The 13,645-nt window shown below is 34.4% G+C and overlaps 2 protein-coding genes across 2 annotated transcripts; one reads left to right on the top strand and one right to left on the bottom strand.

Moving 5' to 3' along the window:
- Nucleotides 1-1,850: 1,850 nt before the first annotated feature.
- On the bottom strand, nt 1,851-3,119 carry LOC122015381 (WRKY transcription factor WRKY24-like). The gene is made up of 3 exons (XM_042572243.1): nt 2,768-3,119; nt 2,529-2,633; nt 1,851-2,455 (listed from the first exon to the last, which is right to left on the bottom strand). The coding sequence occupies exons 1-3, from the start codon at nt 3,064-3,066 to the stop codon at nt 1,981-1,983; spliced, it is 879 nt and encodes a 292-aa protein (XP_042428177.1). The 5' UTR covers nt 3,067-3,119; the 3' UTR covers nt 1,851-1,980.
- A 2,836-nt stretch (nt 3,120-5,955) lies between these two features.
- On the top strand, nt 5,956-12,520 carry LOC122015443 (autophagy-related protein 18c-like). Its single transcript, XM_042572320.1, has 5 exons — nt 5,956-6,083; nt 7,147-7,969; nt 8,968-9,226; nt 10,148-10,271; nt 12,190-12,520. The coding sequence occupies exons 2-5, from the start codon at nt 7,208-7,210 to the stop codon at nt 12,290-12,292; spliced, it is 1,248 nt and encodes a 415-aa protein (XP_042428254.1). The 5' UTR covers nt 5,956-6,083; nt 7,147-7,207; the 3' UTR covers nt 12,293-12,520.
- The last annotated feature ends 1,125 nt before the right edge of the window (nt 12,521-13,645 follow it).

Below are 13,645 nucleotides of genomic sequence, written 5' to 3'. Positions count from 1 at the left end.
AGTACCACGTGTGCATCGACGTAAGATCCGGATAAGTTTCGAGTATGAAATTGCTGTCTTACGGATAAGTTTCGAGTATGAAATTGCTGGGAGCGGAATTTTGCATTTTGCCCCAAAGTGTTTGCGATTTTGTCGTCTACATGCCCCCTTGATATTTGGGGTAAGACGAGGGATCAACGAGAAAGGAATCTTGCATTATCGATTTCAATGTGGAATGCTTGCATTATCGATTCGTCTGTGTCGGTGTTGAACGTAATGTGTATGTATAAAAAAAAGGGAATGACATGAATTAATTCCTCTACTCACGGTGTTAAATGATATTAAAAATGACTTTATATTCATCCGGTGGAATCTCCTCATCTTGTCTTTTAACATATTAACATAATCAGGGATGATCATGAATTGAATTAGTTCGATTATTAAAATAAAAAATTATTCGGTCTTACTAGATTAAATAATATAATATTAGGATCTACATCTAATCTTATATTCGATAGTTATTATGTATCAGATATCTTATGAATTATCAGTTATTTGGATATCCGACCTTATATCAAATGAAATATAAAATATATTAAAAATGATAATAGATATTATTCATTACACGTTGTAGCAGTTAATCATCAGTAGTTACTACAACGTGTAGCAGTTTATCGACAGTAATTATTACAACGTGTAACAACTTATCGACAGTAGTTGTTACAAGTAGGGGTGATCGTAGATCGTGTTGGTTCGGTTATTGGGATAAAAAACTATCCGACTATACTAGATCGGATAATGTAATATTAGGACCCTACATCCGACTCTATATCTGACGGATTTTTTTTTCGATTCAATTCGGATCGGTATAAATAGATTGATCGATTTGATTGCTCACCCTTAAATATAACGATGTGACATCAATTTAAATTTTAAAGGATTGTAATCTTTAACTCGATATTTAGAATCAGACTTAGCCGATAATCACGTATGTGAATTTTTAAAATATATATTTATTACCGAAAAATCCATAATAGTCAAGTTTTGAATCTAAATTCCACTTCCTTACTCAGTGGTGTTAAATGATATAGAAAATGACTTCGTGTTCACTCTGTGGAATCTCCTCACCTTATCTTTTGTCATATTAACATAATGATACAGGATCAATTTAAATTTTAAAACATCATAATTTTTAACACAGTACTCAGAATCAAATTTATTGATAGCCATGCATGTGAATTTTCAAAATTTACATTTATTATCAAGGAACTCGTGACCGTCAAATTTTAGATCTAAATTTTATTATTTAAGTCATTTTCAAAGTATCTTTATTATTTCTAATAATTTATATTTTTATAATATTTAAAATAATTATGATATTTTTAGTATTTCTTTGCGGGACACACAGCTTTCTTTTAGGTTTATATAGGATATGTCTAACTATATGAGGAATGATCCTTCAATTATTAATAAATTTTTTTTGAATAAATCTAGGACTTTCTATTTTATTTATTCGGATTCTCTTATTATTTTCTTCTAATTTTTCTCTTCATATTAACCCGCAAGTCACGTAACTAGACAAATAGTTAGTGACGGTATTCGATGAATGACAAAGATAAACCTATGATGCCTGGCATTCAACCCACGATAATACTAAAGTGCCCAATCTGATACGTGAAGATGACTAAACACACTATAGCAATGTCAAAGGAGAGGGATTTTAGAAGGATGTAGCAGGTGAGGTTCAATAAAAAAAGGTATTCCCTAAATAGTTTCGATACGCTATAGTATTTTTTATTATTTAGAGTAATTTATTTTAATGAGATTAGAAATAAGTGGTAGTTGCATTATACTAAAATAGAAGAAAAAGGTTAAAGACTAGTAAAATGAACACTTTATTGATTCTCCACTTATCTACAATCGGATCGAAAACACCTTAAAAAAAGACACAGAAAAAAAAAAGAAAATAAAAACTGCCTTCTCCTGTACACATTTATGAGTTCATAAATAGTAAAATCTACCATCATCAAATCCTAAAACGCCCCCAAGGCATGAGTCAATCAACAGCTCCAGCTCTAGATCATCGTGAATCCCAGAAGTGACATCGCCGGCGGCGGTAGCACCTAGCGCCGGCCTCTCATCGGCAGGGAGCATGGCCGGGAGCCCGAGAGAGTAAAACTCCGACGAAGAGGAAGTGCTCGTGGTTGTCAGATTGCTCGCTACGTCCTCCTCGGTGCTCTCCTGTTTAGGAGGAGCTCCGAACGAAGCAGAGGAGCTTGCTCCGAACCGAATCAGGCAAGCGTTTTCTCTGAAACCCGAGGCGGAGGCCATGTGGTCGCTCGCCGTGGCCGGATCTCTGCAGGTGTGCTCGCCGTCGTAGGTGATGACGAAGGTTTTGGGGTCGTCCTCTGCTTGCTGGACCTGTCTGCGAGCCAAGCAGCCTTGGTCGTACTTGTGAGTGCATCTGAAGTAGCTCCTGCAAGTTCATGTTCATCGTCAACTCTGGAATTAACTCGATCGCTCGATCGGTTCGATCGAAGAAAGTTTACCTCGGATTATTGGAATTTTGGATCGATTTTTGCCCGTATTTTCTCCATGTTTGACCATCATCGAGAGATTCAGATTTGAAAACCTTCTTTGCGGACGAATTCGATCTGCGATCGATTTAGAAAGTGTTAAAGAATTCCAAGTTGTTGATAAATTAAACTTCGAAGAAGCCATCGAACTAAGTCAACGATAAGTATTAAAAGAATACTTTTGTCCTTTTTTTTCTCTAAAAGATGAGTACCTCCTCCGGCAGCCACCTCTGCCGTCGCCGGCGGGGCTGGTCCGCCGCTTCTTGCTCGAGGCCTCGCGGGGAGAAGGCGACCCGATGTCGCCTTCCGGAAGAGTACAGTTCACCAGAGAGAAGGCTCTCGAGGAGGACTGCAAAAGGTCCCCGAGCACGGCCCCGACGGCGGAATTCCCAGCCATCTCCGCCGCCAGCAGCTCCCCCAGTCGCGCGGCCGAGTCCCGGATCTTCGCCACCTCCTGCGCCACCGCGCCGGAGAACGATGACTCGACTTCTGCCGTTGTCGAAGACGCCATTAGCAGACTCTGCCTGGCCTTGTCCCTTTGCTGCAGTGGTGGTGGTGATTGCGGGAAGAAGGGGCGTTTGGTTTATATATAGATAAAAAAAGGAGGGTATTTTCGGAACGAGAACAATGAAATAATTACAGAGGAAGCTTCGAGGAGATGCTGTCACAAACGTGACGATCAGTGGATGACGTCAGCATTGGTTTGGTTTTTTCTTTTTGTTTTTTAAATATTTTTTATGTATATGAAAATAGGAAAAATATTTTTTTGAAAAATAAATAAAAATAGCAGGGGGACAACGTTGCGTGGAATTTATTGGCCGAAGAGATGCGTCTGTGGAAAAAGGAGGCGGAAACTTGGGAACCAAGGAAATATATATATATATATATATAAGGAAATATATATATATATATATATAGAGTTTTGATCTCCTGCGCGCTCGCACAATGCGCGACTGTGCGCGCGCAGGAGATCGGTCAGTTTTTTTTTATTTTTTTGATTTTTTTAATATTTTAAATTTAAAAAATCAATTAAAAAATTTAACATTTTCTTATATAAATTTTTAATATCTTAATATATCCCCTTAACATATTACAATACTCAATAAAAGTTTAAATTAATTTTATTTTATTTTTTTTTTAAAACCAAACACTATAACCTAATTGGAAAGTTTAAACCCCAAAGGTAAAATCTAAAAAAAAAAATAGCTTTAACACTATACCCAAAACCTGAACCCTAGAAATAAAAATTTTAAAAAATTTTTTAATTATTTTTTTTAATTCAAAAATTAAAAAAAAATAAAAAAAAAACTAAAATCACTGATATCCTGCGCGCGCGCACAGTCGCGCACTGTGCGACGCGCAGGATATCAAATTTCTATATATATATATATATATATATATATATATATATATATATATATATATATATATAGTTGTTTTAAATTTTCAACTTATTTAAATTTTTTTTAAGTAGAATAGCACTAAGATATTTTTTTTTTACAAATTAAACATTAAATAATATTATTACATTGAGTTAAAAAAAGTTAACCATGAATATTATTTCCATTTTTCTTGATTCAATATTTCTTAAAAAACATAAAAACAAATGTTTTCCCTAAAAAAATGACTTTACATTTTCGCGGCTAAATCGAGTTATTTTAAATTATAGACACCGAATAGATAAATATACATGGTCACGTCCTCAATCAATAGTTAATCAATTAAAGCAGTATGAACCTGCTGAAATTATGAAAATAATAAATTATTCTGCGTTGAAAGTTGCTCAAATCACTTGAGCCTCCTAAATGGAGATTAATTCTCTCAATAATTATTATACTGTTTTATTTTATTATATTAAGAATCTGTCTCCTTATTAGGTAATTTTGATAATGTTTAAAAAAAATTTATGTTAATGTTTTTTTATTTTTCTATAAAAATAATTTTAAAATTTATTAATAATTTCTATAAACACATGAATCTAGACTTTAGACTCAGCTGCAATGAATTATTAAAAAATTTTCTTATTAATCAATTATCTATAATTCGAAATTCAGTTACGACGTATTATTAAAATAAAATTCATTAATTAATCAAGAATTTAGAGTTTAAACGTCACTCTAACATTGCACTATTACATAGATTTGGTGGGAATGATTTTTGACTAAGATTAAGTATAGTATTTGTTCATATCAATATAATATCTAATATAAAGAATTAAATTAATTTTTTATAAAGGAGAGTCTATTACGTGTATATGTTTATGTATCATATTACACAACAATTATGGTTGAATCCACATATAGCTTTGGTGGGGAGTCTTGTCGGATCTATGGGGCCTAGTTCATACAACACGTGTGCACGTTCATTGATAATTATAGAGAATTTCCTCTCATCCTAACCATGGTACTACGGTAAAATGCATAAGTAGTTTTCTCAAATATCTAAATCTTAATTATGATATATTGTAGGATATTTTTCTCTAATAAAATAAAAAAACTAGAAAGTTAGCAGGTGCAACAATGAGGAGCCGCTCGTGTTTCTAGATTATCATGGTATAATGATCGATTTATGAGGTCCGGTTATCAATCTCCAGAACTAATTGAACCGAGACACCTAGACTATTAAAAATAAAATTATACATCCACACCAGTTTCCCTATCCAAAATACATAATTTAGGATAAAAAATTACTTTATTAAATTTGGATATCCATTTTTCAAATCATCATATATCAGCTTCCCTATTTCTTCTCTCTCCTCTATAATGTTTAGGGAATGGAATCCATTCCCTAAATTTAGAAAAGTACTGTTCATAAATGTATAATTTAGGGAATCGATAGGGTAGTTAATGTAAAAAATTTTTAACTACCTTATTCAAAATTTAAGGTAAAATTTTTAAATAGGGTATCTGATGTGGATGTTCTAATTACATTAATTAGTTCAAATATCATACTTCTTTTATATTTATTAAACTTAATTTAAATATTCTTATTTAGATAATTTATTCACAGCGTTTATTGAGTATTGTACCAGAAAGATGACGTGGGCTCCCAGACATGGTCCAGATGACGTGGGCTCCCAGATATGGCCCATATGAAGGGGACACATTCATGCACATCACGTCGACGAAAGATATTTTCATTGATTTAATCCCAACCGTCCGTTCGCGTTGGTAACTTGATGCCGATTTGTGCTGGGAAGCAGGATCCTCTACAATTGCAAACGTCACCGTGCGCAAACTTCGTTCCATTGTAACCGTTCATCATCAAGTGCAAAAGAAACGAACCGTTTGGTGGTGGGAAATGGACGGAGCAAGTGAGCTGTTATGTTATGTAACTTGGAGAGGATCCCAAATCACGGTCTGCTCTTTTCTGTCTTAAGGGCGAGCTGCGACCTCTCCGAGATCGCCCCCACTGCGATTCGAGGGATTCGTCAGCGAAAATCGCGCTGCGGGCCTGCGGCGCACAAATTAAATAATCTCCTTGGTCGATCCGGTTGGGGATTTACCTGTTCGAGCGCGGATCTAAAAGGTATTCTTGGTTCCTTCTTCCTTTCTGTCGATGATTTGTTTGCGTGTGATTGTTGTTGGCTTGCTGTTCTATTCGTTTGGCCATTGAATGCTGTTGGTTTTTTAGGGGCAAAATAAGGAAGGGAATGGGTTTCTGGGAAACGACCTTAAAAGTCGGGATTCTTGTCTTTCGTTATTCTATTATTTTGGATGGGAGCCTGGTGTCTGATTTGAGAAACATGGATTTGTATCTGACAACTATTGAATCGAAGAATATTTCATCTGTTTTAAAAATAGGACTAGTGTTAAAAGTCGGGAATGTGGTCTATGCATTCTTCTGTTCCTTTGGTAACTATGGAATCCAACAATCTTCCATACGCTTAAAAAATAAGACGTATGTTGGTCTATTGTGCATACTATTTTGGCATAGCTCAATGTTAATGGGCGATCTCTACAATGAGGTAGTTAGCATACAATTCAGATTTTCTTTACATGTCTTTTTTTTGGATCGACATTTTATGTTCAGGTCATATTTCAAGATGTCTGATGTTCCTTTCTTTTAAATCAACAACACATGGTTTATGAATGTGATAACACGAACCATTGTAGCATATGATGTATGCTATATCTACTTCTTCTCCATATTATCATTCACTTGCAATATTTTTAGCATCTTCAAGCTTTATTTTTCTATTTGTCAAGCCAGTTGCACATTACAGGACTGTTTATGTGAGAATTATTTTTTTCTTTACTGACGAACTTACTTTATATATCCACGAATCATAGAGATTGTATATCGTATTAATTTTTCAGAGGTTCCTATGCTAAGATTCTAGATTTGTGATTGGCAATTAAGTGCAGTAGTCAATGGTCATGCCATCGCTGTGCATTGCTAAACATTTTTTCCTTGAAAAAAAATCTGTATTGTGAATATTTTAACTCAGCAATGCTGAACAATGCTTCTCTCTTCTCTTACTGCAATTAAAGATCTTTGATTTCGGTTGTGAAGTTGATTGCTTTCATCAGGCTGCTTTAACATTTAGGTCTCATTGTGATAAGCTTGAAATCTTCTGTTCAAATTGCAGATTGGATAGTTTACTTTTTGATAACCTTTGAGTTATTTTTGTCACTTGTTGCCTTTGCTTCATGATGAGCTCAACAGTAACATCCCCTGGCATTCATCCTCCAATGAGGATTGCCTCATTAGAGGCACCACAATCCTGGCCACCAACAATTCCATTTAGTCAACCTGAACCAGAAAGTGATGATGGTAATGAAAATGAGCTGCTTTCAGTGTCATGGAATCAAGATTATGGGTGTTTTGCAGTTGGAACAAGCAATGGATTCCGGATATTCAATTGTGACAGTTTCAAGGAAACTTTCAGGAGGGATTTGAGAAGTGGGGGCTTTGGAATTGTTGAAATGTTATTTCGTTCAAATATTCTGGCTCTGGTTGGTGGTGAGACAAATATTCAGTACCCGCCTAACAAAGTAATAATCTGGGATGATCATCAGAGTCGTTGTATTGCTGAATTTTCATTTAAATTTAATGTAAGATGTGTGAAATTGAGACAAGATCGGATTGTCATAGTTCTTGAGAACAGGATCTATGTACACGATTTCAAAGACTTGAAGCTTCTTCATCAAATGGAGACTATATCTAATCCAAAGGGACTTTGCTGCCTCTCACATCATTCTAACACTTTTGTGATGGCATGCCCTGGTCTACGCCGTGGAGAAATTCGGATTGAACATTTTGGTCTGAATGTGACAAAACAAATTAATGCTCATGATTCTCGCATATCTTGCATGTCTTTGACCTTGGACGGGCTTCTTCTTGCAACTGCAAGCTCAAAGGGTACACTTATCAGAATATTCAATACAATGGATGGTACTCGACTACAAGAGGTAAAACTTCCATAATTTTCTTGTGTCAATGCTATGCTAGGAAAATTGTTAAAAAGTTCACATCTATTTGATAAACGTGTTGTGTATAACTTACCCTCATGTATATATGCCAATCTTGAGTCTGAACTGAAGTTATAACTTCTGATTCAAGAAAAAAAATAGTTGCATAGCTTTTATCATTGAACAGGAAGATTGACATGTATATGATACAAAAGCAAAGGCCAAAGCCAATGGATCTGTATTATTCAGCATCATCCTGAAGCTGTGTATGCCCCAAAAATTATTGTTGTGTTATTGATTGTACTAAATGCTGGCATCATACACTAATTGACTTGACCAGCTCTTAGCTGATTCAGTTGTCTTGGACTCTAGAAACTGAAATAGGATTTCAATCCATGTTTTGGGATATTGATAACACATTTAGCTTGACAAGATTAGAGGAAGAATAATTCCATGAATGACGAGGTATTTGTATTTCTTTTCCTCTCCCTGCCCTTTGGTATTCACTTTTGTTACCATTTCCAATGTTATGGTCTGTACCAATTTATCTTGAGTTGCAGCTGGCTTAAAATGTAAATGTAGTTAATGTTGTTGCAAATCCTTATCTTGCTCCATCTAGAATTCAGTGCTGCAGTGTCATCATTTTCCACTTTGTTTCTTTCCTATCTATTAGTAAATTGTGTTCGGCTGGGGTTTTAAGCTCAAGCTTGCTGAAGTAGAATAGAATATTTACCTTTTTGTTCTTGTTAATGATTTCAAGAATAATGAAACCATACAAGCAGCTCTTGGATGGATGTATGAATTAGAATGAGTTGTGGAATGGCACAATCTTCTCAACAAGTAGCTTCTGTACGCTATGGTTTTGTGGTTCTTTTTATGCAAGTCATAGTTTATCTATCTCCCCATAGATATAGATGAAACGCTATCTTAAATTGTTGACGTTTGTAAATAAATTTCCATGTCAGTGGTAGTTACTCATCCATCACTCAAAATTGTAGGTACGCAGAGGACTAGATAAGGCTGACATATATAGCATTGCCCTCTCTCCAAATGTGCAGTGGCTGGTAGTCTCCAGTGATAAGGGAACTGTACATGTGTTCAGCCTTCGAGTTAGAGTGGGTGGAGAAGAATCCTCAACTCAGATTGTACCTTTTCAAAGTCCAGCAATTGTACAACAGAACTCTTCCACTCCGTTCGATCCTCTATCATCTCCAACCGCTGCGGCCAACGCTAACTCATCACTGTACTTTATGAGAGGTAAATTGTCTACTATTGCAAGTGTTTTTCTCCTCTTTATTGATGTTCATGATTGGAATGAAGGTGCCCCCACGGGTGTAGCTGAGTTGGTACTCGGGTGGTAGATTTGTATTACAGGAGCGAGGTTCGAATCCCCTGGGGTTCATTCCCTTAGGGAATAAGTTCCTTCCATCTAGGAGGCTGCTCGGTAATGTGATTTACCTCCCTTCCACAAGGCCTTGGGGCAGGCAGTGGAGGGGCGCTTGGAATGAGTGTTATCACCTTTTGCATCACATGATTGGAATGAAGGTGTTCTAGTTTTTCCTCTTTCTTTGGCCTAGATACTCATTTAAAATGATAATGATAGAAATGTGCTTTTTTGGAGAAATGACTCTGCTATACAGTTAGTAACAATGATTAGGATTTCCTGTCCCACAGTAGTTTGATCATTTCGAATGGAGTTCAGAATCATTTTGTAGTTATTATTCAGCCAGAGTAAAAAATGGCTATGCTGCTTAGTTTATCTTTATTTGAGCAATGAGATAACAACTATAAGAAACCAAACCTTCATTATCTAAATCTCTTCCTTTATGGGCTGGAAAATTAGGATTAGGAGTCTAAATTGCCAGAATGGGAAAATTCAACTGCCGCATTAAGTTCTGGAACTGCATACCAACTTCGAATATCAACTATGAAGTTTTGCATTGCACTGCATAACGTGAGATAAAAATTTGTTTTTTCTAAGATGTTCGTATTTTGTTTTATTTAGTGAAGAAACAATTTTCTGGACTAGAATTATTATTGCAAAAAGGAATATTGTTTTGCAATGGAATCTAGGAAACAGATTTACAATATTTCTGCCTTTCATTTCATGCAATCTCAAATAAATCAACCGAGCTGGTAAGATATAAAACATTTCTCATGTTAAGTTTAATTACACAGGTGTGCTCCCAAAGTATTTCAGTTCTGAATGGTCATTTGCTCAGTTTCACTTGCCAGAAGGCACTCGGTATACTGCTGCATTCGGACTTCATAATAGTATTCTGATTGTTGGCATGGATGGAAGGTATCAATCCATTTTTCTCTCATGCAAATCTTTGGTGATTATGTGTCCTTTCCATTATACAAATATGTTTAACTTGTTATTTGCTTTTTTTTATGTGTGTGCATCAAAGTTTGGAAAAAAAAACATGAGCGGTATAAGGTCAATTCACTGCAAAGTGCATATATGGTATTTACATGCTTGTGCAATCTACCAAAAGAAAGACATTCATAATGATAAAAAAATTCCATATTGTATATGTTTAAGAAATTAGGTTCCCATAAGTCTTTTTAATAAGGTTTCTGTGATGACCTGCTGCCAATATCGCAAAGAAGGAAATTTTATATTGGAGAAACGTAATGTGTAGTTGACTTGGCAATCCCTACAAGGCTCAATTTAACTCAGCTACAGAATTCATGCTTGAGCTTTGTCCATCTATAAGTCTCACCAATCTTCGTTTCAGCTTAGTTATATAGGTGAACAGGCGAATTTGACTTTGACTCGGCATACCTGAGGAGATCCAGTTTGAGCTACTGAATCTTGAGCTCAATCTTACAATTTAGTACTTTACAATAATACTACATTAGAGCAAGGATTTACATATAGTTTTTGTTGTTCTGGAAAAAGTTTATAATAGATTAGTTAGCCAACTATTTTAATGGATTTTAGAGCAGAGAGGAATTTGATGTTATATATATAATGTTCGCTAGTGATAGGGCAATAGAGTTGCTTTGGCAAATGATTTTCTTAGTCATAGGATGACATCAAGGTTAGCCATCAGTCCCCTATCTTTTAGCGTTAGTACTAGACGAACAAACTAATCGTGTTCAAAGTAAATCCTGTATGTTATTTGTAGATGATATCATGTTAATTGCTGATAGTGGAATTAGAGTGAATTTGAATTATATTGAAGATATTTTATTGGCTAAAAATATTTTGGGACTTTATGGACTAGAATAGGTGGGCATGGGTAGCAACAATATTAAGTATTTTGGATCTTATTTAGCGAGAGTATTGATAAAATATCATTAATAGGATAAAAATCTAAAAAGGGTGGAGCTTGAGAAGGGTTGTGTAATCGCCATGTGTCTGTTAGGTTAAAAGGATTCCTCTTTTATATTATGGATCAAAGTGTTGGGTTGTTAAAAAATTTACATACGAAAAATTAAAGTAGAATGGATGCGAATGCAAAGTTAAATGCCTAAAATTACAAAAAAAAAGGATAAAAATAACATTACCAATATCTGAGAGCAATTAGGCCTAAAAGCTTCAATGGATATCAAAATGAAAGCTTCTATAGGTAGAAGAGTTAAACCAGCTATAGTGGAAGATCTAAGAGATAGAGAAGTTTTTTTTTTTCAAACAAAAAATCATTGATTTAACATCTCAATGAAAAGATAAAATTGATTAACCGGCCTAGATAGATTGGACAAACTTGGTTCAATAACCATGATGATGATGATATAAGCTTGCAGAGAAATCTGATATAAAAGATCATGAACCTAGACCAAACAATTAGGGCAAACATGATTCAACTGTGACGACACTGCTACCATAGATTGTAATTGATGATTAGAATTATGGCAGTCATATTGTGCTTATAAATGAGTTCAAGAAGCCTGTTCAAAACTTGCAAACAAGATCAATCACCAAGGTTCAAATCTGTCTACAAAAATCATAACCAATTTGTCCATGGGTTATTACAAGCTTTGCTTTTTAGATTTATTAAATAAAAATGAGCTTATTTAGAGCCTAAAATGATTCATGATTTGTGTCGTTCATTTTGTTTGTTTTATTATTAACAAATTCAAGATTTGATAATAGTTGAGTAATCCTGCTCTTTTTAGCTGCAATGTCACAGAATTGGCCAACAAGCAGTCTTTTTTTCTTGTTCCGGTTCTATTTTTTTTTTCTAATTTTTTTTTTGTTTTTCTTTCTCCAGTTTCTATAAGTGTACCTTGGATCCAGTGAATGGTGGCCAGATGTCCCAAAAGGAGTATGTCAGGTTTCTGAAATCTGATTCCCAAAGGTGTGCCACCAGATGATCCTTCTATTGCTGCTGCTTCCACTTGAATCCTTTGAAAAGAGGTGACTGCTTTAAATTTGTATATAGAAATGCCACCGCCTTTTTTTTTTTCTTTTTCTAATGTGTAAATAATTATTAAAAAAATAGAGTGTGTGTAATTGATGGATTGTGTTGGTTTGTTTGTGCACAATGCTTATAATAATAATAGTGTTTATAAAAAAAAAGATCGGGGACAATGCTTGAATTATTCTGAATTTACTTTCTGCGAGATTTAGTTGAAAGACAGTGAAATGGTTTTAAAAAGAAACGTTGTAATTTATTTAACAGCTAAATAATTTATTTTTGAAGAAAAACATATGAACTAAATAAAACTAGAGTCAAATCAAATTTTCATTTGGTGAGATATTGACTAGTGCATTTTTCAAAAAGAGAAATAGATTATATTATTGAAAATTATTAATTAAAAAGTTGTAAAAAGAGAGTAATTTAACGACAGGTGATGAAATCTGCCTCACATTATTATTATCGCAAGGATATAAGTAAACTGTCCTTTTGGGACGGATAATTACCACAATGAGATTAGAAAGTCAAATTTTGATCAGTAACCTGAATCACCTGATGCCTATCCCCTCCATACGTTATTTAACTATTCAAGATTAATAATCATGATTTATTTTTTCTTTGATATGAGATGGACTGACGGAGATGTTCTCGGCGCGAACGAATTACCTTACCACCATGAATATAAGTAAAACGAAATTAAAAGAACTAATGAAAAATAATTTTATTCGGTAAGATATGGATTTTAAATTTTATAAAATGATTGACTAATAGATCATAAGCAATCGTCTCATGTGCTGGACTGATGTTTTAAAAAAAATTTAAAAAATTCAGATGAATCCACTGAAGTAGAGAATCAATAAACTGCTAAAAAAAATTTGATTAATTTAGTAATCAATAGAATTAATTATTTTTTTTTATCGATTTGATTTATTCAACTTACATAGTAAAATTCGATCCCCTATTTATTTGAACATACTAACTAAAGCTTTAACACTCTCAGGATCATAATTTAAAATTTCATCCGACAAAATTTACCATTCCACCTACCATCTAACACCAATAAGAGCATCAATACCACAATCCTCCATGATCCTACGTCAACATCCACGAAGTTGCAAGAGTGCTGTGATCCTGTGAAGAACCTGTGGGATTGCGGAAGCTACTGCAATCCTACAGTGGTCGTAGCGAGTACTGCAATCCCACAACAACCTCCACGGGCTCATGGATATATTGCAATTCCATAATTTTTTAAAAATTTTAATTAATATATTTTATATTAAAAAAATATCAAAACCATATTGACACAATA

Source organism: Zingiber officinale, chromosome 8B, assembly GCF_018446385.1.
Source record: "Zingiber officinale cultivar Zhangliang chromosome 8B, Zo_v1.1, whole genome shotgun sequence".
NCBI lineage: Eukaryota > Viridiplantae > Streptophyta > Magnoliopsida > Zingiberales > Zingiberaceae > Zingiber > Zingiber officinale.
The sequence above is the reverse complement of the archived record's forward strand: the minus strand, read 5'-3'. Positions and strand labels throughout refer to the sequence as shown.

Excerpts from the sequence above, each read along its gene's own strand:
- LOC122015381 (XM_042572243.1), bottom strand. The coding sequence starts at position 3,066 with ATGGCGTCTTCGACAACGGCAGAAGTCGAGTCATCGTTCTCCGGCGCG. Across the intron at positions 2,634-2,767 it reads AGAGGTGGCTGCCGGAGGAG|ATCGAATTCGTCCGCAAAGA; the intron begins GTACTCATCTTT and ends AATCGATCGCAG. Across the intron at positions 2,456-2,528 it reads CAAAATTCCAATAATCCGAG|GAGCTACTTCAGATGCACTC; the intron begins GTAAACTTTCTT and ends ATGAACTTGCAG.
- LOC122015443 (XM_042572320.1), top strand. The coding sequence starts at position 7,208 with ATGATGAGCTCAACAGTAACATCCCCTGGCATTCATCCTCCAATGAGG. Across the intron at positions 7,970-8,967 it reads ATGGTACTCGACTACAAGAG|GTACGCAGAGGACTAGATAA; the intron begins GTAAAACTTCCA and ends TCAAAATTGTAG. Across the intron at positions 10,272-12,189 it reads ATTGTTGGCATGGATGGAAG|TTTCTATAAGTGTACCTTGG; the intron begins GTATCAATCCAT and ends TTCTTTCTCCAG.